At 33.5% G+C, this 27,790-nt stretch overlaps 1 protein-coding gene across 3 annotated transcripts in view; it reads left to right on the forward strand.

Annotated features, from left to right (window-relative positions):
* The window catches only part of LOC122217596 (disintegrin and metalloproteinase domain-containing protein 18-like), a 144,115-nt gene that overhangs the window by 98,669 nt on the left and 17,656 nt on the right, over nt 1-27,790 (forward strand). For 2 of the 3 annotated variants that reach the window (XM_042934770.1, XM_042934771.1), the window contains 2 exons: nt 4,027-4,107; nt 24,654-24,768. In XM_042934770.1, coding sequence (XP_042790704.1) covers nt 4,027-4,107; nt 24,654-24,768 — 196 coding nt within the window. The remainder of the gene's footprint in view (nt 1-4,026; nt 4,108-24,653; nt 24,769-27,790) is intronic. The other variant, XM_042934772.1, reaches the window with a different exon arrangement.

Consider the following 27,790-nt stretch of genomic DNA (forward strand, 5'->3'; position numbering starts at 1 on the left):
TTCAGATTCTGTGTCTCCCTCTCTCTCTCTCTGACCCTTCCCCACTCATGCTGTATCCATCTCTCTCTCTCAAGAATAAAAACTAAAAAATTTAAAAAAAAAGAAATGCTTTTTCTACATCCTAGGTTTTGGGATGTGGTGTTTTCATTCTCATTTGCTTCCATGTACATTTTTATTTCTTCTTTGATTTCCTGGTTGATTAATTCATTGTTTAGTAGCATGTGATTTCACTTCCATATATTTGTATTCTTTCCAAATTTTTTCTTGTGATTGACTTCTACTTTCATAGCTTTGTGGTCAGAGAAGATGCAGGGTATGACTTTGACCTTGAATTTGTTGAAGTTTGTTTTGTGGGCTAATACAAACTTCTATTTGTATGTGATCTATTCTGGAGAATGTTCCATTTGTGCTTGAAAAGAATGTGTATTCTGCTGTTTCAAGATAGAATGTTCTGAATATATATGTTGAATTGATGTAGTCCAGTGCATCATTCAAAGCCATTGTTTCCTTGTTTTTCTATTTGCATGCTATGTCCATCAGCGTAAGTGGGGTGCAAAAGTCCCCTACTATTGTTGTATTATTATAGATTAGTTCCCTTATGTTTGTTATTAAGTTTTATGTATTTGGGTGCTTTTATGTTGGGTGCATATTTTCCATTGTTATATCTTCTTGTTGGATTGTATGCTTTATTATTATATAGTGTCCTTCCTTGTCTCTTGTTACAGTCTTTGATTTAATGTCTATGTTTTCCAATATAAATATTGCTACTTTGGCTTTTTTTTTCTGACATTTGTTTGCATGATAGATGTTTTTTCATCTTCTCACTTTCTATCTGTAGATGTCTTTAGATCTCAAATATATCTCTTGGGGTGCCTGGGAGGCTCAGTCAGGTAAGCATCTAACTTCCGCTTAGGTCATGATCTCGTGGTTCACGAGTTAGAGCCCGGTGTTGGGCTCTGTGTGGACAGCTCCAAGCCTGGAGCCTGTTTTGGATTCTGTGTCTCCCTCTCTCTCTGCCCCTCCCATACTCATTCTCCCTCTCTCCCTCTCTCTCTCTCTCTCTCTCAAAAATAAATAAAAACATTTTAAAAATAAAACAAAATATATGTCTTGTAAGAAGCATATAGATGTGTGTTCTTTTTTTAATCCATTCTGTCACTGTATGTCTTTTGATTAGAGGGTTCAGTCCATTAACATTCATATTAATTATTGGTAAATATGTTTATTGCTATTTTATTACTTGTTTTGTGGTTGTTTCTGAAGATTTTCTCTGATGTTTTTTGTCTTTCATGTTTTGCTGACTTTCTTTAGTGATATATTTGGATTTATTTCTCTTTATTCTTTATTTGTTAGTGGCTTTTGATATATGGTTGCCATTAGGTTTGTATATAACTTCTTCTGCACATAACAGTCTATATTAAGTTGATTGTTAAGTTTGAACCCATTCTTTTCTCCTGACTCCTTCTTGTTTTAGGTATATGTTATTATATTTTATATTCTTTTTTTAAGCATGAGTTCCTTCACTTATTTTTTATAAAAATTTTCATTTTTACTGATTTTGTGTTTCCTACCTCTATACTGTCACTTTTGGTCTCTCCTTTCCATTTAAAGAATCCCCTTTTCTTGCAGAGCTGGTTTTGTGGTCATGAACTACTTTAGTTTCTGTTTGTCTGGGAAACTCTTTACCTCTCCTTCTATTCTGAATGACAGCCTTGTTGTATAAAGTGTTCTTGGCTGCAGATTTTTCCCATTCAGCACTTTGAATATAAAATGCCACAACCTTCCGACTTGCAAAATTTCTGTTGAAAACTCTGCTAGTTTTATGGGTTTTCCCTTATAATTTACTAATTTCTTTAGCCTTGCTGCTTTTAAATTTTTTTCTTTGTCATCATATTTTGCAAATTTAGTTACAATATGTCTTCGTGTGGGTCTGCTTTTGTTAATTCTGATGGGTGTTCTCTGTTCTTCCTGGATCTGGATATCTGTTTCCTTCCTCAGATTAGGGGAAGTTTTCAGCTATTATTTCTTCAAATAAATTTCTTCAAATAAATGTTTATTTGTGTCTTTTGCCCATTTTTAATTTGGTGTTGGTTTTCGTTGTTGTTCTTGAGTTTAAGGAATCCTTAATATATACTTGTATACCAATCCTTAATATAAACTCTGGATATTAATCTCTTACCAGATAATGATTTTTTAATATTTCCTTCCATTCCGTGGGTGCCTTTTCAGTCTCTTGATAATGTCGTTTGCAGACAAAAGTCCTTTTAATTTTGATTAAGCCCAGTATATCTGTTTTCTTGTTTGTTCCCTGTTGTTTGGGTATCACATCCAAAATCATGTTTCCAAATTAATGTTATGAAGATTTTCCCTGTGTCTCCTCAGAGTATTATCATTTAGTTCTTTAGGTCTTCAATACATCTTGAGTTAGTTGTTGCAGATGGTATAAGGGTCTAATTTCATTCTTTTGCATGTGGATATCCAATATCCCAGAGACATTTGTTGAAAACATTGTCCTTTGTCATTGAAAGGACTTGGCAGACTTCTTGAAAATTATTTGACCATATATGAGAGGATTTATTTCTTAACTGTCTAATATATTCCATTCATCAGTAATGCCTGAATTTACTCCATGACCACATTGTTTTAGTTGCTGTAGCTTTGTAGAAAGTTTTGATCTCAAGAAGCATGAGTTATCCCACTTTGTCTTTCTGTAAGTCTCTTTTGGCAATTTGAAGTCCCTTGAAATTGTTTTAGGATGGATTATTTATTTCTGAAAAAGTGTCATTAGAATTTTAACAGAGACTACATTGAATTTGTAAATTGTTTTGGATAGCATTAACATCTTAACAGTATTATGTATTTCAGTACATGAACGGGTATGAATGGGTATCTTTCCATTTCTTTAGGCCTTCTTTAATTTTTTTCAGCCTTTCTTGGTAGTTTTCAGCATACAAATCATTTATCATCTTGTTTAGTTTAGTTGGTTAATAATAGTTTATACTGTTATAATTGGAATTGTTTTCTTAATTTTAAAAAAATGTTCATTGTTACTGTACAGAAATACATTTGATTTTTGTATGTTAATATTTTATTCCATAAATTTACTTTCTTTGATTAGTCCTGACAAGCTTTTTACATGTGGAGTCTTTGGAGTTTTCTATATGTACAATTATGTCATCTGCAAACAGATTATTTTACTTCTTTCTCAGCAATTTGTATGCCTTTTATTTATTTTTATCACCTAATTGCACTGGCTAGAATTTCAAATATATTGAAAAGAGGAGGCAAATGTAGGCTTGCATATGCAACTTTATGTATTGGGTATATGTTAATTTTCAGGAAATAATTGCAAAAACAAATTTTTATTCTTACTTGATATATTCATATTTTTGATGTATTACTTATAATTTATAGTGCTTTTTAAAATAAAATAAAAGAACATAAGCCAGGAGGCCAGTTAACAAAATATAAAATGGTAAAGGAAGCAAAAGTTACATATACTGGTGACTAATTACCACTGGATTACCCATTTTTATGGAACAAGGGTTTTACAATGGTTACAAATGAAGTTAAAATATTTCTCTTGACAAACTATTCTTATCAATATTATAACAAAGATTCATGATAATTTATAATCCAAAATATTCACTTACATTTGAAACCAAAACACAATTAATGAATTATGTTCCAAGTTTTGAGGGCACAAATCATTAACACTAACCAATTATTTATAACAGAATATTAACATAATATAGAAAATCTCCCTTATGGAGATTCTCAATTTAATTCCTAAAAGCCAAATTATATTACATTATTACAAAAAAACTATGTCAAGGCAAACACCCAAGTTATTTTTCTTTAATTGATTATTGTTTAGATTTTGTATTGGAATGCTAGACTTTTTGTACCCAAATGAGAGTAATATGGAATAAAAAGTCTCAAATTGGGCATATAAGAAATAATTCTTTTCTCATGTTATATCAAATGTATGAATGATTATGAAATATTATCTGTGTTTTACTTTAGTATTGTATAAATAAAACCTGCAAAAAAGTTCACTTGATGGAATATAACTGTAATGCTGCTACAAAATGCAGAGGAAATGGAGTAAGTAACTTTTTTTATAGTTCTAAGTTAAATGTTATTTTTGTGGGTGATTAAAAGTAAAAAAATTATCTTATTTGGGAGAATTGAGACTCTAGGTTACTTTTAATCTGACCTGGTCCAGAAATAGCTAATCAATATAAAGAAAATCAGTGAAGCTAATTCAAAGACTGTTAAATATATTGTACTACATGTGTTGAATTTATTGTAAGCACCCACAACTTATGAATTAAAAACATGTTTAAATGAAAAACATTTATTCTTTTCTTATGACAATAAGTTCATGCTTTACTTATAAATATGTACTTATAAACATAAATAATTTACTTATAAATAAAAATTTACTTATATAAATTCATATTTATATAAAATTCATATAAAATAAATATAACTATGAATATATTTTGTTCTCCCTCATACTCTTAATAATTAAAATTTATGGCTATATTTTATACAGAGTACACTTAAAACCATGTTGATACATTAGTGAATTTTCTGATTGTTCCTATAAAGAGATTTCTAATAGGAAACGTATCCTTATGCAAAAATTTTTATTTCTTCCCAACTGCTTATCTATCTTAATCTAATAATACAAACTTGCTGTCACATTTATGTTTAATTTTTACTTCTTTAATTTATAGTTCTAGTTCTTTTTAAATTATTTTCCTAAAAGAAAATCAGTGTAAGATGCATTCAACATTATAAAAGTAATTTCAAATTTACCAAATTTATAGGATTCAATTTTATAATTTTTAAATTGTTTGGATTTAGAATATATAAATATCTTTAATTTTCTATAGGTTGTTAACAAAGAGTATAACTATATTTTAATGTTTTGTTTTTTACTTTCTTTATAGTTATTGTTCTGATCTTTTGTTTTTCTTTGTTTAACTTTCCATTGTAAGTATTTAGCCTTAATGATTTTTATTAAATCTCAAAACAAAGTAGAGATTATAGATTATTGATACAATTTTATGGGACACAAATTTATTTTCTTCATCTACTGCCATTTTTATTTTATTTACACTTTTGTATTTTTAATAAAATTTTTCACTATGAAAAATGACATTAAAATAAGTAAGATTAGACTTCTGTATTTATTTTAAAAATTTTCACTATTTGTTAGTTTCATAATTAAAATTAACATGTCAAGTAAAATCTAAATCTAGGAGAAGCTCTGTTTACTTTCCAATGACATGTCAACAGATAGGCAACTTTATTATTTACAATTTATAGAGTTGATTTACAATTCTATAATTTCCAACTTTAGTTCAAATTTTAAGAACATGTAGTTGCTTAGACATATTATTGTGAATAATTGGCAGTTATTGTAGTGTTGTTATTTATTTATTTATTTATTTATTTATTTATTTATTTTTAGGCTTAAGTTTTATTTGTATAAAAATTAGAAAAATAGCTGTTAAAAGTCTGGAAAAGTCCAGTGAAATAAATTTCTTGTCAGTATTTTAGCTGATTGGATATTTACACAAAAGAGGTTTTCAGTTTGAATTATTTCAAAATTATTTTTCTCTACTTTCATAGTTATTTATAAATTATCCAAATGATTAGGGGTTTTTTGTTTTTTTTTTTTTTCATTTTAATTTTATTATTTTTTGTCCAATATATGAAATTTATTGTCAAATTGGTTTCCATACAACACCCAGTGCTCATCCCAAAAGTGCCCTCCTCAATACCCATCACCCACCCTCCCCTCCGTCCCACCCCCCATCAACCCTCAATTTGTTCTCAGTTTTTACGAGTCTCTCATGCTTTGGCTCTCTACCACTCTAACCTCTAACCCCTTTTTTTTCCCCCTTCCCCACCCCCATGGGTTTCTGTTAAGTTTCTCAGGATCCACATAAGAGTGAAAACATATGGTATCTGTCTTCCTCTGTATGGCTTATTTCACTCAGCATAACACTCTCCAGTTCCAACCACATTTCTACAAAGAGCCATATTTCATTCTTTCTCATTGCCACATAGTACTCCATTGTGTATATAAACCACAGTTTCTTTATCCATTCATCACTTGATGGACATTTCGGCTCTTTCCATAATTTGGCTATTGTTGAGAGTGCTGCTATAAACATTGGGGTCCAAGTGCCTCTATGCATCAGCACTCCTGTATCCCTTGGGTAAATTCCTAGCAGTGCTACTGCTGGGTCATAGGGTAGGTCTATTTTTAATTTTTTGAGGAACCACCACACTGTTTTCCAGAGTGGCTGCACCAATTTGCATTCCCACCAATAGTGCGAGAGGGTTCCCATTTCTCCACATCCTCTCCAGCATCTATAGTCTCCTGATTTGTTCATTTTGGCCACCCTGACTGGCGTGAGGTGGTATCTGAGTGTGGTTTTGATTTATATTTCCCTGATGAGGGGCGACATTGAGCATCTTTTCATGTGCCTGTTGGCCATCCGGATGTCTTCTTTGGAGAAGTGTCTATTCATTTTTTCTGCCCATTTCTTCACTGGGTTATTTGTTTTTCGGGTGTGGAGTTTGGTGAGCTCTTTATAGATTTTGGATACTAGCCCTTTGTCCGATATGTCATTTGCAAATATCTTTTCCCATTCCGTTGGTTGCCTTTTAGTTTTGTTGGTTGTTTTCTTTGCTGTGCAGAAGCTTTTTATCTTCATAAGGTCCCAGTAATTCATTTTTGCTTTTAATTCCCTTGCCTTTGGGGATGTGTCAAGTAAGAAATTGCTACGACTGAGGTCAGAGAGGTCTTTTCCTGCTTTGTCCTCTAGGGTTTTGATGGTTTCCTGTCTCACATTCAGGCCCTTATCCATTTTGAGTTTATTTTTGTGAATGGTGTGAGAAAGTGGTCTAGTTTCAACCTTCTGCATGTTGCTGTCCAGTTCTCCCAGCACCATTTGTTAAAGAGACTGTCTTTTTTCCATTGGATGTTCTTTCCTGCTTTGTCAAAGATTAGTTGGCCATACATTTGTGGGTCTAGTTCTGGGGTTTCTATTCTATTCCTTTGGTCTATGTGTCTGTTTTTGTGCCAATACCATGCTGTCTTGATGATGACAGCTTTGTAGTAGAGGCTAAAGTCTGGGATTGTGATGCCTCCTGCTTTGGTCTTCTTCTTCAAAATTACTTTGGCTATTCGGGGCCTTTTGTGGTTCCATATGAATTTTAGGATTGCTTGTTCTAGTTTCGAGAAGAATGCTGGTGCAATTTTGATTGGGATTGCATTGAATGTGTAGATAGCTTTGGGTAGTATTGACATTTTGACAATATTTATTCTTCCAATCCATGAGCAGGGAATTTTTTTACATTTCCTTATATCTTCTTCAATTTCCTTCATAAGCTTCCTATAGTTTTCAGCATACAGATCTTGTACATCTTTGGTTACATTTATCCCTAGGTATTTTATGCTTCTTGATGCAGTTGTGAATGGGATCAGTTTCTTTATTTGTCTTTCTGTTGCTTCATTATTAGTGTATAAGAATGCAACTGATTTCTGTACATTGATTTTGTATCCTGCAACTTTGCTAAATTCATGTATCAGTTCTAGCAGACTTTTGGTGGAGTCTATCGGATTTTCCATGTATAATATCATGTCATCTGCAAAAAGTGAAAGCTTGACTTCATCTTTGCCAATTTTGATGCCTTTGATTTCCTTTTGTTGTCTAATTGCTGATGCTAGAACTTCCAACACTATGTTAAACAACAGCGGTGAGAGTGGACATCCCTGTCATGTTCCTGATCTCAGGGAAAAAGCTCTCAGTTTTTCCCCATTGAGGATGATGTTAGCTGTGGGCTTTTCATAAATGGCTTTTACGATCTTTAAGTATGATCCTTCTATCCCGACTTTCTCGTGGGTTTTTATTAAGAATCGATGCTGAATTTTGTCAAATGACTTTTCTGCATCGATTGACAGGATCATATGGTTCTTTTCTTTTATTAATGTGATGTATCACATTGATTGATTTGCGAATGTTGAACCAGCCCTGCATCCCAGGAATGAATCCCACTTGATCATGGTGAATAATTCTTTTTATATGCTGTTGAATTCGATTTGCTAGTATCTTACTGAGAATTTTTGCATCCATATTCATCAGGGATATTGGCCTGTAGTTCTCTTTTTTTACTGGGTCTCTGTCTGGTTTAGGAATCAAAGTAATACTGGCTTCATAGAATGAGTCTGGAAGTTTCCTTCCCTTTCTATTTTTTGGAATAGCTTGAGAAGGATAGGTATTGTCTCTGCTTTAAACGTCTGGTAGAACTGCCCTGGGAAGCCATCTGGTCCTGGACTCTTATTTGTTGAGAGATTTTTGATGACTGATTCAATTTCTTCGCTGGTTATGGATGTGTTCAAGCTTTCTATTTCCTCCTGATTGAGTTTTGGAAGCATGTGGGTGTTTAGGAATTTGTCCATTTCTTCCAGGTTGTCCAGTTTGTTGGCATATACTTTTTCATAGTATTCCCCGATAATTGCTTGTATCTCTGAGTGATTGGTTGTAATAATTACATTTTCATTCATGATTTTACCTATTTGGGTCATCTCTCTTTTCTTTTTGAGAAGCCTGGCGAGAGGTTAATCAATTTTGTTTATTTTTTCAAAATACCAACTCTTGGTTTCATTGATCTCCTCTACAGTTTTTTTAGATTCTATATTGTTTATTTCTGCTCTGATCTTTATTATTTCTCTTCTTCTGCTGGGTTTAGGTTGTCTTTGCTGTTCTGCTTCTATTTCCTTTAGGTGTGCTGTTAGATTTTGTATTTGGGATTTTTCTTATTTCTTGAGATAGGCCTGGATTGCCATGTATTTTCCTCTCAGGACTACCTTCGCTGCATCCCAAAGTGTTTGGATTGTTGTATTTTCATTTTCGTTTGTTTCCATATATTTTTTAATTTCTTCTCTAAGTGCCTGGTTGACCCATTCATTCTTTAGTAGGGTGCTCTTTAACCTCATGTTTTTGGAGGTTTCTGAGACATTTTCCTGTGGTTGATTTCAAGCTTCATAGCATTGTGGTCTGAAAGTATGTATGGTATGATCTCAATTCTTGTATACTTATGAAGGGCTGTTTTGTGACCCAGTATGTGATCTATCTTGGAGAATGTTCCATGTGCACTTGAGAAGAAAGTATATTCTGTTGCTTTGGGATGCAGAGTTCTAAATATATCTGTCAAGTCCATCTGATCCAATGTATCATTCAGGGCCCTTGTTTCTTTATTGACCGTGTGTCTAGATGATCTATCCATTTCTGTAAATGGAGTGTTAAAGTCCCCTGCAATTACCACATTCTTATCAATAAGGCTGCTTATGTTTGTGATTGTTTTATATATTTGCAGGCTCCTGTATTCTGTGCATAGACATTTATTATTGTTAGCTCTTCCTGATGGATAGACCCTGTAATTATTATATAGTGCCCTTCTTCATCTCTTGTTACAGCCTTTAATTTAAAGTCGAGTTTGTGTGATATAAGTATGGCAACTCCAGCTTTCTTTTGACTTCCAGTAGCATGATAGATAGTTCTCCATCCCCTCACTTTCAATCTGAAGGTGTCCTCAGGTCTAAAATGAGTCTCTTGTAGACAGCAAATAGATGGGTCTTGTTTTTTTTATTCATTCTGATACCCTATTTCTTTCGGTTGGCACATTTAGTCCATTTACATTCAGTGTTATTATAGAAAGATATGGGTTTAGAGTCATTGTGATGTCCGTAGGTTTGTTTCATGCTTGTAGTGATGTCTCTGGTACTTTGTCTCATAGGATCCCCCTTAGGATCTCTTGTAGGGCTGGTTTAGTGGTGACGAATTCCCTCAGTGTTTGTTTGTTTGGGAAGACCTTTATCTCTCCTTCTATTCTAAATGACACACTTGCTGGATACAGGATTCTTGGCTGCATATTTTTTCTGTTCATCACAGGGAAGATTTCCTGCCATTCGTTTCTGGCCTGCCAAGTTTCAGTAGAGAGATCGGTCACGAGTCTTATAGGTCTCCCTTTATATGTTAGAGCACGTTTATCCTTAGCTGCTTTTGGAATTTTTTCTTTATCCCTGTATTTTGCCAGTTTCACCATGATATGTCGTGCAGAAGATCGATTCAAGGTATGTCTGAAGGGAGTTCTCTGTGCCTCCTGGATTTCAATGCCTTTTTCCTTCCCCAGATCAGGGAAGTTCTCAGCTATTATTTCTTCAAGTACACCTTCAGCACCTTTCCCTCTCTCTTCCTCCTCTGTAACACCAATTATGTGTAGATTATTTCTCTTTAGTGCATCACTTAGTTCTCTAATTTTCCCCTGATACTCCTGGATTTTTTTATCTCTCTTTTTCTCAGCTTCCTCTTTTTCCGTAATTTTATATTCTAGTTCCCCTATTCTCTCCTCTGCCTCTTCACTCCAAGCCGTGGTCATTTCCATTTTATTTTGCAGCTCTTTTATAGCATTTTTTAGCTCCTCCTCACTGTTCCTTAGTCCCTTGATCTCTGTAGTAGTAGATTCTCTGCTGTCCTCTATACTGTCTTCAAGCCCAGTGGTTAATTTTATGACTATTATTCTAAATTCACTTTCTGTTATATTGTTTAAATCGTTTTTGATCAGTTCATTAGCTGTCGTTATTTCCTGGAGATTCTTTTGAGGGGAATTCTTCTGTTTCGTCATTTTGGATAACCCCTGGAGTGGTGTGGAACTGCAGGGCACTTCCCCTGTGCTGTATTGAATTACTTGCGTTTGTGGGTGGGGCCACAGTCAGACCTGATGTCTGCCCCCAGCCCACCACTGGGGCCACAGTCAGACTGGTGTGTGCCTTCTCTTTCCCTCTCCTAGGGGCGGGATTCACTGTGGGGTGGCGTGGCCTGTCTGGGCTACTTGCACACTGCCAGGTTTGTTGTGCTGGGGATCTGGCTGGCGTATTAGCTGGGGTGGATGGGCAAGGTGCACGGGGGCGGGAGGGCGGGCTCTGCTCGCGTATCCTTCGGTGATCCGCTTCTGGAGGGGCCCTGTGGCAGAGGGCGAGAGTCAGACCCGCCACTGGAGGGATGGATCTGCAGAAGCACAGCGTTGGGTGTTTGCGTGGTGCAAGCTAGTTCCCTGACAGGAACCGGTTCCCTTTGGGATTTTGGCTGGGGGAGGGGCGAGGGAGATGGCCCTGGCGAGCGCCTTTCTTCCCCGCCAAGCTGAGCTCTGTCGTCGGGGGCTCAACAACTCTCCCTCCCGTTGTCCTCCAGCCCTCCAGTTCTCTGAGCAGAGCTGTTAACTTATAACCTTCCAGATGTTAAGTCCCGCTTGCTGTCCGAACACACTCTGTCCAGCCCCTCCACTTTTACAAGCCAGACTCGGGGTCTCTGATTGGCCGGCGGGCTGCCCCTCCGCCCGGCTCCCTCCTGCCAGTCCGTGTAGCAAGCACCGCCTCTCCTCCCTTCCTACCCTCTTCCCTGGGCCTCTCATCTGTGCTTGGCTCCAGAAAATCCGTTCTGCTTGTCTTCTGCTGGTTTTCTGGGTTATTTAGGCAGGTGTAGGCGGAATCTAAGTGATCAGCAGGACGCAGTGAGCCCAGCGTCCTCCTATGCCGCCATCTTCCCAACCCTCCCTCCTGTTCTTTTTTCATTTATAACATACTTTTTAAAAAAATTAATAAGAATATTTTTAAGAGCAGTTTTAGGTTCACAGAAAACCTGAGGGAAAAATATAGAATTTTCCCATATGTCTCTTTCCCTGACATAAGTATAGCCTCCTGCATCAAAAGTGTACATTTGTTACAATTGATGAACTTACACTGGTACATCATAATTACCCAAACTACTGAGAGTTTACATTAGGGTTCATTCTTTGTGTTGTATATTTTATGGTTTTGGACAAATGTAAAATGACATGTATCCATTATTATAATACACATTATAATAATAATTTTCACTGGCTTAAAAAATCCTCTGTGTGCCTCTTTTCTCCCCCAGCCCCAACCTATGGCAGCCACTGATTTTGTTACTGTCTCCATAGATTCGCCTCTTCCAGAATGTTATATAGTTAGTATATAGCCTTTTCTAGAATCTTATATAGTTACATAGTATATACAGTGATATAGTTATAAAGCCTTTTCAAAGTGACTTCTTTCACTTAGTAACATACACTTAAGATATCTTCATGTCTGGATTTATGAGTTTATTTATTCATCTCTGAAAGACATATTGGTTGCTTCCAAAATTTTGCAATTATGAATATAATTAAATATCCATGTACAGGTTTTTGTGTAAAGGTAAGTTTTCAACTCTTTTGAGTATATACTTCTGTTTCAATTAATCTCCCTAGCAATTTATAATTTTATTATTCTGAAAAGTAATAATCTACATATGAATATCAACAAGTTAAGAAAAGAACAGCAGATTTATTGAAAATATTAGTTATTGATTGACTGTAAGTGGTGGGCATTCCTGAATCTGGTCTCAGTTGTTAAAGACAAAGTTTTCAGTATTCAATTCCATGTCTTTCTTTCATACGACATGCTTTTGAAGTATCTAAAAAGTTATCTCCAAATCCAGGGTCATGGAGATTTTCTCCAATTTTATCCTCTAGAAGTTTTACAGTTTTGTATTTTACATGTAGATCTATGATCCATTTGAGCTAATTTTTATAAAAGGTTAACTAAGTACTTAGTAACTTAGTTAAGTAAATTAATAATAAGTACTAACTTTTTGCATGTGAATATCCAGCACCATTTGCTGAAAGATGATTTTTTTCTCCATTGAACTACCTGCCTCTGTTCCATTATCAAAGATCAGTTGATTATATTTATGTGGGTTTAATTCTATCTTCTCTATTTAATTCCATTAATTTGTTTTGATTATTGTAGCCTTAAAAAATGTATACATATCAAGTAGTTAAATGGTTCTTCTTTATTCTTCAGCATTATGTTGGCTATTCTGCGTCTTTTGCTTCTCCATATAAACATTAGTTTGCCAAATAAGTTATCAATAACCAGAAAATAACCAACTAGAATTTTTCTTGGGAATGTATTGAATGTATAGATCAAGTGTGGAAGATCTAACATCTCGAAAATATTGAATGTTCATATCCATGTACATGGAATATGTCTCCATTTTTATACATCTTTGAGTTTGTTACATTAGACTTTTGCAGTTTTCCTAATACAGGTCTTGTAAATTTGAAACCAATTATTTCTGGTGCTAATATAAATGGCATTGTTTTCAATTTCAAATGCCAATTGTTTATTGTTATATATAAGTACACAATTGACTTTTATATATTAAACTTTCATTATGCTACCTTACATAATCACTTATTGGTTCATATATCTTTTTGTCAATTATTTGGGATAATTTACACAATCATCTCATCTGAGAAGAAAAAATTGTATTTCTTTCTTCCCCAATTTTATATCTTTTATTTCCTGTTCTTATTTCCTGTTCTTAAGGTTTTATATTTAAAATCTTTAGGTATGACTAAAGTCATATGTTTTATGACTAAAACCATTAGGTACCATAAATTTTTATGACTAAAACCATTAGGTATGACTTTAAGTATAATGTTGAAAGAGAAAAGTAGTAAGACTAAACATCCTTGCCTTGTTCCTGATCTTAGCAGGAAAGCTTCTAGCTATATTCTCACTATTTTTTCTTATATTCCTTCAATGTAGTAGGCCATATTAATGTGAAATTCTAAATAAGGTAGAGCAATTTCCTATCTGTATATTTAAAAATGAATTCAAACCTTAGAGAAAGTCACTTTCAAATAAGCATATCTAAATTAAAAATAATAAAAAACACTTACTTCCTGAAAAACAATAAAGGGGATGCAATTTATAAACCTAGGGAACACTAATAATATTCCTTTTTCCTATTCTTCATAATTTTCTTTCATATTATTTTACATTGGAGCTTCTCATCTGTGACCCTCCACCCCCAACACACCAGTGAAATCTCACAAAATAAGTTCTTTTTTTTCTCTGAACCCCATGGCTTACTCTCTTCTTGCCACTTGTTCTTTTTTCCTATTTCTCACTCAACTTTGTCTCTTGTTTTACTCTATTTCAATTTATTTTTTCTTAGGTTTTCCCCTAGTCTGTTATGTATTCTTATGTATGCCTTTTTTTTTTTATTGAGGTATAATCCAGGTGTACAATTTAGTGATTTCATATTTGTATGCATTGTGAAGTGATCACCACAATAATTCTAGTTAACGTACATCATCATATATAATTACAATTTTTTTCTTGTGCTGAGGACTTTCAAGATCTGCTCTCTTGGTAACTTTCAAATATTCAATACAATATTATTAACTATATCATCATTTTTACATTACATCTCCATAATTTATTTATATTATAACTGGGGACTTTATCTTTGACAACCTTTACTCATTTCACCCATCATCCCCCCTCCCCCCCCCGTGGCAACTACCAATCTGTTTCTGTATTTATATGCTTGTTTTTAAAAATGCTTGTTTTTAAAAATTCTATCTATGTTGGGATGAGCACAGGGTGTTGTATGGAAACCAATTTGACAATAAATTTCATATTAAAATTAAAAAAAATAAAAAATAAACATCTGTATTAAGACAAAAAATAAAATAAAAAATAAAAATTCTATCTATAAGTGAGATCATTTAGTATTTGCCTTCTACTCTCTAACTTATTTTACTTTGCATAATGCCCTCAAGGTCCATCCATGTTGCCACAAATGGCAATATTTCATTGTTTTTATGGCTGAATAGTATTCATATATAATATGAATAATATTTTTTTAATATGAAATTTATTGTCAAATTGGTTTCCACAACACCCAGTGCTCATCCCAACAGGTGCCCTCCTCAATGCCCATCACCCACCCTCTCCTCCCTCCCACCCCCCATCAACCCTCAGTTTATTCTCAGTTTTTAAGAGTCTCTTATGGTTTGCCTCCCTCCCTCTCTAACATTTTTTTTTCCTTCCCCTCCCCCACAGTTTTCTGTTATGTTTCTCAGGATCCACATAAGAGGGAAAACATATGGTATCTTTCTCTGCATGACTTATTTCACTTAGCATAACATTCTCCAGTTCCTTCCACGTTGCTACAATAGGCCACATTTCATTCTTTCTTATTGCCACGTAATATTCCATTGTGTATATAAACCACAATTTCTTTATCCATTCATCAGTCGATGGACATTTAGGCTCTTTCCCTAATTTGGCTATTGTTGACAGTGTTGCTGTAAACATTGGGGTACAAGTGCCCCTTTGTATCAGCACTCCTGTATCCCTTGGGCAAATTCCTAGCAGTGCTATTTCTGGGTCATAGGGTAGATCTATTTTTAATTTTTTGAGAACCTCCACACTGTTTTCCAGATGCTGGTGAGGATATATAACATCTTTTTATCCATTCATTCATAGATGAGCACTTAGGTTGTTTCCATATTTTGACTATTATTTAAAAAATGCTATAATTAACATCTTTAAAAATTAGTGATTTGGTTTCTTTGGATACATATGAAGAAGTGGAAGTACTGGATCATATGGTATTCCTATTTTTAATTTTTTGAAGAACATCCATACTGTTTTCCACAGTAGTTGCACCAATTTGCATTCCCACCAACATGAGGGTTCCCTATTCTCCTCTTCCTCACCAACACTTGTTATTTCACATCTTTTTGATAATAACCATTCTAGCATGTGTGGGTAATATATCATTGTGGTTTTGATTTGCATTTCTCTTATTATCAGTAATATTGAGCATCTTTTCAGGTACATATTGGCTATATGTAGGTCTTCTGTTTCTCATTATTAAGTATGATGTTATCTGTGCATTTTTGTAGATTTTCCTTCTATTGAGAAATTTCCCCATTTCTTACTGGATTGGTGATTTTCAATCATATATTGTATATGTTTAGTCAAGTCCTTTTTTCTGAATCTATTGATATATAGTCATATGACTTTTCTTTTTAGCCTAATGGTGTGATAGGTTACAGTCATTGATCTTCAAATGATAACCTCACCTGTATACCAAGAATAAAATCCATTTTATTGTGATATATTATTCTTTTATAATTTGATTTGCTAATATTTTAGAGAATTTTTGCATTTTTGCTAATGAGTGATATTGGTCTGTAGTTTTTTCTTATAATGTCTTTGGTTTTGGTATTGTGATAATGCTGACCTCAGAATGAGTTTGCAAATGTTCCTTCTGCCTCATTTTGTGGAAGAGGTTGTAAATAATTGATATAATTTCTTTCTTAAAAGCTTGGTCAAATTCATGAAAGAAAGGGTGCTGGGTGGCTCAGTTAGTTAAGTGTCTGACTCTTGGTTTTGGTTCAGGTCATGATCTCATGGTTCCTTTGTTCTGACCCCACTTGGGATTCTTTCTCTCTCTCTCTCTCTCTCTCTCTCTCTCTGCCCTTCCCCTGCTCACGCTCTCTATCTCAAATAAATAAATAAATAAACTTTGTAAAAAAAAAGAATAAGAAAAATAAAATAGTTTATTTTACCTTCCTTTATTCCTTCTCTTTTACTCTTTCTTCTGTACGTATGTCTGAGTTTCTAATCTACATCAGTCTTTTCTGAAGCATTTCTTGCAAAGCAGGTATATTTGTGACAAATTTTCTGAAATTTTGTTTGTTTAAGACAGTCTTTATTTTTCCTTCTTTTTTGAAGTATAATTTTAATGGATACACATTCAAGGTGGCTGTTTGGTTTTTTTCGGCATTTAAATATTTCACTCCCTTCTCTTATTGCTTTCAATGATTTCTGAAGAAAAGTACAACATAATTATCATCCTTGCTCTTCTGTAGATAAGTTTTTTTTTATTTTCTAGATTTTTTCAAGATAGTCTCTTCATTTTTTTATATTTTCTGCAGTTTGAATGTTATTTCCACATGCATTTTTAAAATGTTTGCCTTGCCTGACATTCTCTGAAGTTTATGTATAGGACCTTTGGGGAAATTGTGTCAATATTGTTTCAAATAGTTTTCTGTCCCTCTCTTTTTTTCTCCTTCTGGTATTCCCATGACATGTATATATTTTTTAATTGTCCCACAGTTCTTGGATATTCTGTTGTATCTTTTTATTATTTTTTCTCTTTGCACTTAAGTTTTGGATTTTTTTATTGACATTTTCTCAAGCTCACTGATTATTTCTTTGGTTGTATACAGATGAGCCCATCAAAGGAATTCATGTCTTCTATATAGTGTTTTAGACTTCTATTACTTAAAATATTTTTTTTAGAATTTCTATCTCACTGCTTATATTACACATCTGTTATTTTATGTTGTCTACTTTCCCTAAGCACATTAATCATGGCTGCTTTATATCCTTGGTCTGATACTTCCAACATCTTTGGCATATGTGTCTGGTCTAGACCTTTCTCTGTCTCTTCAAATTGTGATTTTTTTAGCATGGCATGTAACTTATTGTTGACAATCAGACATGATGTACTGATTAAAAAGAACTAACCTCCAACAAAAAAGTTCTTCTATGACAATATATGAGAAAATCTTGGAAAGTAATGACACTCTGATATGTGGGAAGTGGCTGTCTGAATTGATATCCCCCCAAAATCTCAAATCTTCAGATTCATCTGAACCTACAGAAATGGTTCATTTATTTCTGTCAAGGGATGAAATTCCCTGCTTGCTAAAAGATTATACAGAGGTCTGGCACTTGCAAGTTAACATATGTCCCCTAAAATTTTCTCCCACTTTTCTTTCTGCCACTATACCAATAATAAGAATTACAGTATAATTTGACTGGAGATGTTCTGGGCCTGATAAGGAACAAAAGCAATTACACTCCAAAGGAAATGCAAGACTTGCCCCAATAGGGGCAAGAACAGTAGTCATGAACTGAATTCTGAGTTTGTTTTATGAAAGAACTAGAATATAAGGTTGACCTAGAGAATGTTTATTGATTTGAAGGACCTTTATAAGGACACTGACAAAATCCTCAATAGATGTAGCATGTACACTTCTATGATGTCTCCTAGAACCATGGGGAAAAAATGGCTCATACCACATGAATACAAATGCCAGAATATTTATGGTAGAAGAAGAGATTATAAGCCTCAGATAAATGGGCATGCTAATTGGATATACTATATAAGGCCTAACCCTAAAAATGGCAGCGCATCACATGAAGGTCCATAAGATATATCATTTATTTGCTTAATTTTACTTAATTAAAAATGCACTAGAAATGGTTAGGAACTTAGTGTAGGCCATGCTTATGGTAGGAGATACTATTACAGATCTGGGTTCATTGATACCCATGGGGGTGACAGAACCATGAGACAATAGAAGTCAATAATGATCAGAAATTATCATAATTAATGGCAAGATACTAGGGCAAACAGAGGGGCCTGGTCCTCAGAGAATTATGGAAACCTTTCTTATTGGTGAAAAAATATGCAGCCAACACAAGTACTGTTCAATCTATCCAATGAATTGTAATTAACAAAGGATAATCAGGAAGCTGAAAGCAGTTGTCCCAATAAAATGTCACAATTTCTTGCCACATTTCTGGAACTGAGCAAGGTTTTTGACCATGAATCACTAACTAAAGAAGCAGCAGCAAAAAAAACAAAAAAAACAAAAAAAAACAAAAAAAAATAAAGAAGCAGCAGCATCTTAAATATGAAGTTCTCAACAGGATCAAAACAATATAGTTATGTGATGATGATTCTTCCTGTTCTTGACAAGAACTATGGCCATTTCTTCATGTAACTATAGTTTGAAGTAAATGTTCTCCAAACATTTTGAGAACTGTTGGACACAAGGTCCAAACTGATACAAATACTCATAAACCTGAAGACTCATCACTTTCCCTTTTTTAGGACATGGACATATAGGGATCAGATAATAAATGGAATTCTTTCCTAGGATATATTGGGTCTTTGGACTCACCCAGTGGCTATTTCTCCCCTCCTTATGTGTATGTTTCTAATTTATATATATACTGCTTGGCAAAACTGCCACCTAGAACTTTTGATTTGTGGTGTCAAACTGTCTTATGGGTAAATACAAGTGGAGTCCTCTGAAACTTCCCTAGACGGATAAAATATAAAACCAAAAACAATATCACATCCTGGTGTAAATGGCTTGGATTATTGTCACCTTTAAAATACAGCAGATATAAAGTTAGTGGCCCCCACAATATCTCCATTTAAGTTACTACTCTAGTCTCTACAAAACCAGGCATATCTTGAAGGATGATAATAGGATCCTCAAACTCAAAAGTGTTGTATTTACATTTGCAGTAATTGTGCCAGATGTGTTGTCTTTACTAAAGATTAAGATATGGTATATGGTGTGTGGCTATTCATCAGGCAAATCTGTTCCAGTTCATCTTTATTAGAAAAAAAATCATCTGATAGTTATCATATTCACATGGAGTGAATAACAATATACATTTTAGTTTTTCCCAGGACTGGGTTAATTTTCCCATCCTCTTTCGTAAAGTAATCAAACAATATCTGTATTATTTAGACATCTGGAGAATATCACAGTGCTTATCTCTATCAATGATATCATGCTAATGGACCAGATAAGCCAAAATAGCTAGCACTTTGTAGGTATCTATAAGATATATGTGCTCCAGAGGATGAGAGCTAAATACTAGGGATATTCAGTGGCTTGTACATTAATAAATGATTAGGAGTCCAGTTGTTTATGTCATGTCAGAACATCTCCTTTGAAGAAAAGGACATGTTATTTTGTTTTACATTTTCCACTATTAAGATGGAAGTACAACAACTATTGGGTTTCCTCAGATTCTAGTAACAGCTTATTATATACCTGAAAATATTGTTGCAAGCCATATATCAAGTGATATGAAAGGCTATCAGCTTTCTGTAGGGAAGATAGTAGGTGAGGTCCTTGAAGCTGACTCAGACTGATAAATGCAAGCCCTATTGCTTCAGTCCTATTACCCAGATTAAATGGTATTAGTGCTTTCAGGGGTGGGGAAAGATGCTGAATTATGCTTCTATGCTTTAATAGAAGAATAGCAATGTATACCCCAGGTTTTTGGAATGAAACCATGCCATTTCCAGTAGATAATTCTTCATTTTTAGAAAAATACCTGATGGTGTATTATTACACTCTGAGAAAGAAGTTCTGACCATGAAACAACTGATTGTTCTGCCAAGATTTCCAAGTCACAAATTTTGTAAAATCTGAAATAATGCATTATAAGATTGAAGTGGTATATCTGGAATCAAGCAAGAGCCTAACCAAAGCAATGAAAGGATAAGTAGGCTAAACTCCCATATAATTCTCTGGTCTTGCATTGGTACTTCTCCCTAGTTTCACCTATGAATACATGAAAGATTCTCTATGACTAGCTGATAGATCAGCAATGCCAAAGCCTGATGTACAGATGGATGGCTTGGTGTGTGGGTACAAGTCAAATATAAATAATGGCTTTCCTACAGCCACAGTGAGGAATGAGCTTAAAAGACTTTGGTGATGATAAATCTTCCCTATGGGTAGAAATTCTGGTAGGTCAGCTAATCATAATATTGTGTTGAAGAGAGAAAGAGACTGATGTTAAAATATACACTGACTTGTAGGCTATAGTAAATTCCTTGGCCAGCTAGTCAAAAGACAAAAAAAAGAAAGATTGAAAAATCAGGGTTAAGCAGATCATGCGGATGGGAGGAACCATAATTCATGACATGGGAGGAATTTGGGAGGAACCATAATTCATGACAATTTCATTTAGAATGTTAACTCTTATCAGAGGGATCAGCCACAAAAGTAAAAACAGACAAAATTATTTGACTGGTTAACATTTGCCAGTCTCCATCATTGCCCACCCAAATGCTGACACATTCACATAAACAAACTAGTTATTGTGGCAGCTATGGACAAGCAGCTATGGAGATTATGCATGGGTTAAACAAGGTGGAATCCCATTTACCAAGGGTGATCTAGTTACTGCCACTGTTTAAAGTCCAATTTGCAGCCTTGGTTGTCAATGTTGAGTCCCATTATGGAATCATAATGTCAACTCTTGTAGAACTGCTTATTTCTCCTTTACATTCTATCAGTTTTTGCCTAATATATTTTGAAGGTCTGTTACTAAGTGTATAAATATTTATAATTGCTATATCTTTTTGCTGTATTGAATCTTTTTTAACATATCATATCATTCTTTGTCTTTTTCTAAACTTTTTAAAGTCTATTGTGTCTGATATTAGTATAATGACCTCTGTTCTCTTTCAGTTACTTTTGCATGAAATATCTTTTCCATCCTTTCACTTTCAATTTATTTGTCTTTGGATCTACATTAAGTCTCTTATAAACAGCATATAGTTAAATCATGTGTTTTTTTTTAAATCTGTTTTGCCAATTTATGTCTTTTTATTTAAAGTTTAATTTATTTACAGTTAAAGTAATGATGGATAAACAGTGACTTTGTTACTTTGCTGTTTATTTTTGATACACCTTTCAAATAAATTATAAATTTAAATAAATAAATTATAAATAAAAAATAGCTTTTTATTTATATTACTATATTCTTTTGTGTTCACTTGATTTTTTTGTATTGAAATGTTTAAATTCCATCCTCTTTTCCTTTCATGTATATTTGATAGCAGTTTTTTTGTGAAACTGCATTGGGGATACATTTAATGTACTAAAGTTATAACACTCTCATTTGAATTTATACCAGTTTAACTTTAAGAACATACAAAAACTTTGCTTCTTTATTGTACTGTTGTGACCCCTATTATTTGTTGATGTCACAAATTAAATCATTTTACTTTGGATCCCAAAACATAAACTAATAATTATTTTAAGCTCATTAGTCTCTTAAATTGTGTAGAAACAAAATGTGAAGCTACAATCCAAGATTATAATAACACTAGCTTCTAGACTAATAATTGTTTTTTTTTTATCTATTAGTTCCTTATCATGTAAAACCAAAAGTAGAGTTACAATTTTTACAATTTTAGCTTTTAAAAATTCACGTGTATATACCTTTTTTGAGATCTTTATTTCTTCACATAGCTTTAAATTGTAATATACTGGCCTTTCAAATTACCCTGCCATACTTCTTTGACCATTTCTTGCAGGGCTGCTCTAGTAATAATGAATTCCTTAGTATTTATCTGGGAATTATTTAAATTCTCCCTTACTTTTAGAGGACAGTTTTGCTAAATATAAGATTCTTGGTTGACAGGTTTTTTGTTGTTGTTTTTCTATTACCACTCTAAATATATCTGCCATCTGCCTGCTGGTTTCCAAATTTCTCATGAGAAAGCTGCTGATAGTCTTAAGATCTCTTGTACGTGACAACTTACTTCCTTTCCTGCTTTCAAAATTCTCTCTTTGCCTTTGGCTTTTAAGTTTGATTATGATATGTACCAGTGTGAGTCTCTGAGTTCATTTTATTTGAAGTTTGTGAGCTTCTGGATATATTCACATTTTTCATTGAATTTGGGAAGTTTTCAGTAGTTATTTCTTCATATATTCTCTTTTTCTGAAATGCAAAAAGGAGTTCTTCAAGTTGACAAAAAGGACACTAACAACATGAAAAAGTGTAAAAGTATAAAAGTCACTGTAAAAATTAAAATATATTCAAATTCAGAATACTCTAATATTGTAATGTTAGCATGTAAATCACTTTAAACTCTGGTATAAAAGTTAAGGGGTACCTGGGTGGCTCAGTCGGCTAAGTGTTTGACTTCAGCTTAGGTCATGATCTCACAGTTTGTGAGTCTGAGACCCAGGTCAGGCTAGGAACTCACAGTTGGAAGCCTGGGGCCTGCTTTGGATTCCCTGTCTCCCTCTTTTTCTACCCCAACCCCCGTTTGTGCCCTCTCTCTCTCAAAGATAAATAAACGAGCATTTAAAAAAATAAAAAATAAAAGTTAACAGACAAAAGTTTTGAAATTAACTAGATACAAAAATGTGTTAATACATCACATAAAATGATGGAGGTTGTGACATCAATTATACAAAATGTGGGGGAAGGAGAAATTAAAGTGTAGAATTATTTGTATAAGGTCATATTTTGGTTGTTATCAGCTTAAAATAAACTATTATATCTATAAAATATTTTATGTAAGCTTCATCAAACTCACATATAAAAAATTGTAGTAGACACACAAAAGATAAAGACAAAGTAATCAAAGCATAAAAGTATTTTTAAAAAAATCAAGTTACAAAGGAGCACAGCAAGAGAAGGAAAACAGAACAAAGGAACCACCAGTAAACAAGGGGCACAAAGGCAATAGTAAATTCTTACTAACCCATAATTACTTTAAATATAAGTTTATTGAATTTTTATTAAAAAACAACATCAAATGATATACTAGGAAGTATACAGTGATTTACTTTACTTTTAAGGACACACATAGGTTGAATATTAAGGAATGGAAAGAGATTTTCCATGCAGATGGTAATCAAAAGACAGTAGTGTGGCTACACTTCTATCAGAGAAAATATGCCTTAAGTAAAAGATTGTCAAAAAAGACAAGTTATTATATAATGATAAAAGAGTCAAGTCATCAAAAAGTTACAAAAATTGTAATAGAAATGCATCCAAAGTCCAAACTTTTGAATATATAAATGAAATATTAACAAAACTGAAAGAAGAAATAGACAGGAATAGGAAGGAAATGCAGAAAATTCTTAGCAGTGGTGAATGGAACTTAATTAGTGGGTGAAAACTCTTAGTTTTATGCATTTTAAGTATTTGAATTTTATAAAATTGTATTTACTTGTTTTACTTCAAAATGAAAATACTAAACTATTAAGTGTAAAAGCACAAATAACATATAAACTCCATAGATGTAAACTGTTAGAAGTGTGAGTTGATCATAAAGTTTTACTTGTTTTTCATTTTTAATATTTTTGCATCTATTTTATTTTATTTTGGAAAATATGTTCACTTAAAATGAAATGCAAACAGCTTATCATTAAAGTAAAATTTTGGAAAGATGACTAGGATAAGAAATTAAAGTGGCCAAGTCAATTGTTGGTAATTTAATTGTCATATTTTGTATAGAAATTAAAGTGTAGAAATAGGAAATGTGGAAGTGGTGGCGGCAAATGTTTACAAAATAACTAAATGATATAATATTTTTGAAAAATTCTAAAGTCACCCAATGTTGTGAATATGATGGCCATAATATATTGAATCTCATTTAATAAAAATGATTGGTGTCTCAGGGCACCTGGGTGGCTCAGTCGGTTAAGTGTCCAACTTCAGCTCAGGTCACAATCTCACTGTCCGTGAGTTCGAGCCCCGCGTCGGGCCCTGGGCTGATGGCTCAGAGCCTGGAGCCTGCTTCGGATTCTGTGTCTCCCTCTCTCTCTGCCCCTCCCCCGTTCATGCTCTGTCTCTCTCTGTCTCAAAAATAAATAAACGTTAAAAAAAAAAATTTAAAAAAAAAATAAAAATGATTGGGGAAGGCAAAGTATTTATCAGAAAGTCAATATATGAAGGTCGTAAGTAGTAATTTTGTCCTTGACCATTATGCTGCCAAAATTTTCACTATTTTTTCCAACCTATTTCTCATACAGAGTTAATAAACTTAGGAAAAATAATTTTATTCTTTTAAATATATACATAAGATATAAAAACTAACAAATTTATATTTTGTTGTTTGTTTCAGATATGTAATAATTTGGGTAATTGTCATTGTTTTCCTGGCCATAGGCCTCCATATTGTAAATTCCAGATTGGTTCACCAGGGGGAAGTATTGATGATGGAAATGTTCAGAAATCTGGTGAGTAGAAATAAAACTTTTAAAACAAAAATAGATGTTGTTTTATTAAATAAAAAATATAATGCTGAGTCTAATCTTTCATGATCACCTGAATAATTAAAAGGGCTATCTTGAATAGTGACTTTAATGAAACTAGTATTACACAATATTTGTAATATTTTCTCAGATACTCAGTTTTCAACATCTTAGTTAAATAAGTTAGAAGATAGTATTCAAGTTTCAATAAATGCCATAGCAAGAATTCAAAACAAATTAAAATATGGAAGAATAAACACTACATAAAAGATTTGAATTTTATATTATTAAAAATTTTGTACACTTAAAAACAGCTATAGCATAGGGTGGTCATTCTGAATGAAATTTGGAAAATACATATGACAAAATATAAATGGAACTAATAATAAATCATACCTTGACTGATGGAGTAAATTTTTATATTTTCTCTTATTTGCATAAATTAAGGCAAGTGTCATATTTGTTGATTCAATCATTCATTCATTCATTATTCCCTATACAAACATGTTAAATGTCTGGTAAGGCAATAGTATTGAGATCCACATTTCAGAAAGTCCAATCAAGCAACACCATGGAATATGGATTTGATAATATGAGTCTGAATGAAACTATTCATTGGAAAACAATTACCTTAATTATAAGGACCTGAAATAAACAATAAAAGAGAAGATAATGTGTTGCATTATCCTGTTTTTATGAATAACAATGAATAAGGCATGATGGTCATTGATATGGTCATTATATTTGGCACACGGAGAAGAATGGGTAATGATAATATATCTACTTTGCAAAAATAATTGAAGGATGGACACGGCATGAAGATAATGTATTTAATTTTGTATAAATAGAGTTTGGGTTACATGTTAAAGAATCCATGTGAAAACATCTATGGGAATCCATGGGAATTTGATAACATTGCCAACTAAGTAGTGACATCAGGGACTGATAATCCTTAATTTACAGTTATCTTATATTGAAAGTAATTTCTGGAAAGGTAAAAATATGTACATTTTTATGTGTGATGAGATAAGAGATTTGGATATAAATTCTGGATGCAACAGTAGAGACATAATCTCTAAAATAATTGTTAATCCTTGAAAAAAAGATGACAAAAAGGAGTGGTCACAATGATTTATTTTTCTGGTCATGAAAGATTACTATAAAATTACATGAGATATTTTCATCAGGTAATAATATACAACTATGATCTTTGACCTAAGGAAAACACATGAGATTCACCATTGTAGGTTAGTGAGATAATCAACCATTCCTGCAGGCATGTAATGGGTGGTTCAAATGAAAATTAGAAAGAAAGAATGTACAGAAAAGATATTTGAAAAATTATGACCCCAAATTTCTGTAACAGGGTGAAAAAAGCTTACACTCAGATATAAGAAACTAAATGAAACTTAATAAGGATAATGTAAAGAAATTTACACTTAAAACAATCATAATCAAATTTCTGAAAACCATTGGTAAAATAAATAAATAAATAGCTTGAGTTAGTCTTTTAATTATCCTACAGTATAGAGAGGAGATCAACAAAACCTCTCTCTCCTCCAGAAGCAACTAAAAAGGTGGACAAAACCTGTCAAACCAACCATTTCAGTACTGTGTAAATCAGCCAAAAGCTAATAAAAAGTATTTATTCATGAAATCCACTTCAATTAACAAGAGTGTAAATTTGTGGTAATCCTTCCCTGAGGCTGTTCTTATTTCTTCAGTCCCAGCTCTGTCAACATGGTAATTTAACTAGGACACAGCAAGATATGAAAACCATTAGCTTCCTCCCACCCAAGTGTGTAGGAGGAAGAAAGGGATTACTTGATTCATTGGAGTATTGTCAACTACACTGGCAATCAGTTTATCAGGATAACATGGGGGACTTGCTGTACAGAGATAGCAGAACTTTTATGACAAGCAACAAACTAGGGAGTAACTATAAATTTAACAGGCCCAACACACCCACATGTCCATCAGTGTATCCTCAACTGATGGAGCCTGTGTACAACACAGAGGAGATTCAAGAGATACAGGTGGAAGGTAAAATACAAGCTAAGCTTGAAAATGACCTGAAGTTTGAATGAGTTCCCTAATGCACATAAAAATCTAGTAGCAGAAAGTTAAGACAAGTGTTTGCAAAGCAAACAAGCTTTGGCTGAAAACAAAACTGAAGACACAAGGATGGCCCAGACAAAGAAAATTAAAGAAATTTAAATAAAAAACAGCATAAACAAGAGCCATACATTGCAGACTAAAAAGCTGTAGCATATTTTGTTATATGTAAGTGATGGATCACTTGGTTCTACTCCTGAAACCAATACTACACTGTATATTAACTAATTTGGATTCAAATAAGTAAATTAAAAAAAGGGAAGTCCTAGCTAATACAGTAGGACAAGAAAAGGAAATAGGAATTATAAAAATTTTGAAGAAATAGTACTGTTTGTGTTCTCAGATGACATGATGGTCTATGTATAAAATCCAAAATAATAAAAAAAAACCCTCCTAGAACTAATTAACATTTATAGCAAGGTTGCAAGATATAAAATTAATATATATACTGGGTGCCTGGGTGGCCCAGTCAGTTAAGTGTCCGACTCTTGGTTTCAACTCAGGTCACAATCTCACGGTTCATGAGTTTGAGCCCTATGTGGGGCTCTGTGCTAACAGCAGGGAGCCTGCTTGGGATTCCTTCTCTCTCCCTTTGTCTCTGCCCATTCCCCTCTTGCCTACACACACGTGCTCTTTCTCCTCTCTCTCTCAAGATAAACTCTAAAAAAATTAAAAAAGTAAAATTAATGTACAGAAGTCAAATCACCTTAGTGGGCTGAATTGCATATTGTTTTTCTTGAAGTGGTGGAAGAAGTGAACAATGGTAAAAACCTCTATGTTTGGGTTTGGGGTTTCTACTAACTCATAAGTAGTAGCCAATCCCTGGCCTTATGGTCAGAGTCCAAGGGCAATGGAAACTTGACCTATTAAAGGGATGCCTGTATGGGGGCAT

This window comes from Panthera leo, chromosome B1 (assembly GCF_018350215.1).
Source record: "Panthera leo isolate Ple1 chromosome B1, P.leo_Ple1_pat1.1, whole genome shotgun sequence".
Lineage (NCBI taxonomy): Eukaryota > Metazoa > Chordata > Mammalia > Carnivora > Felidae > Panthera > Panthera leo.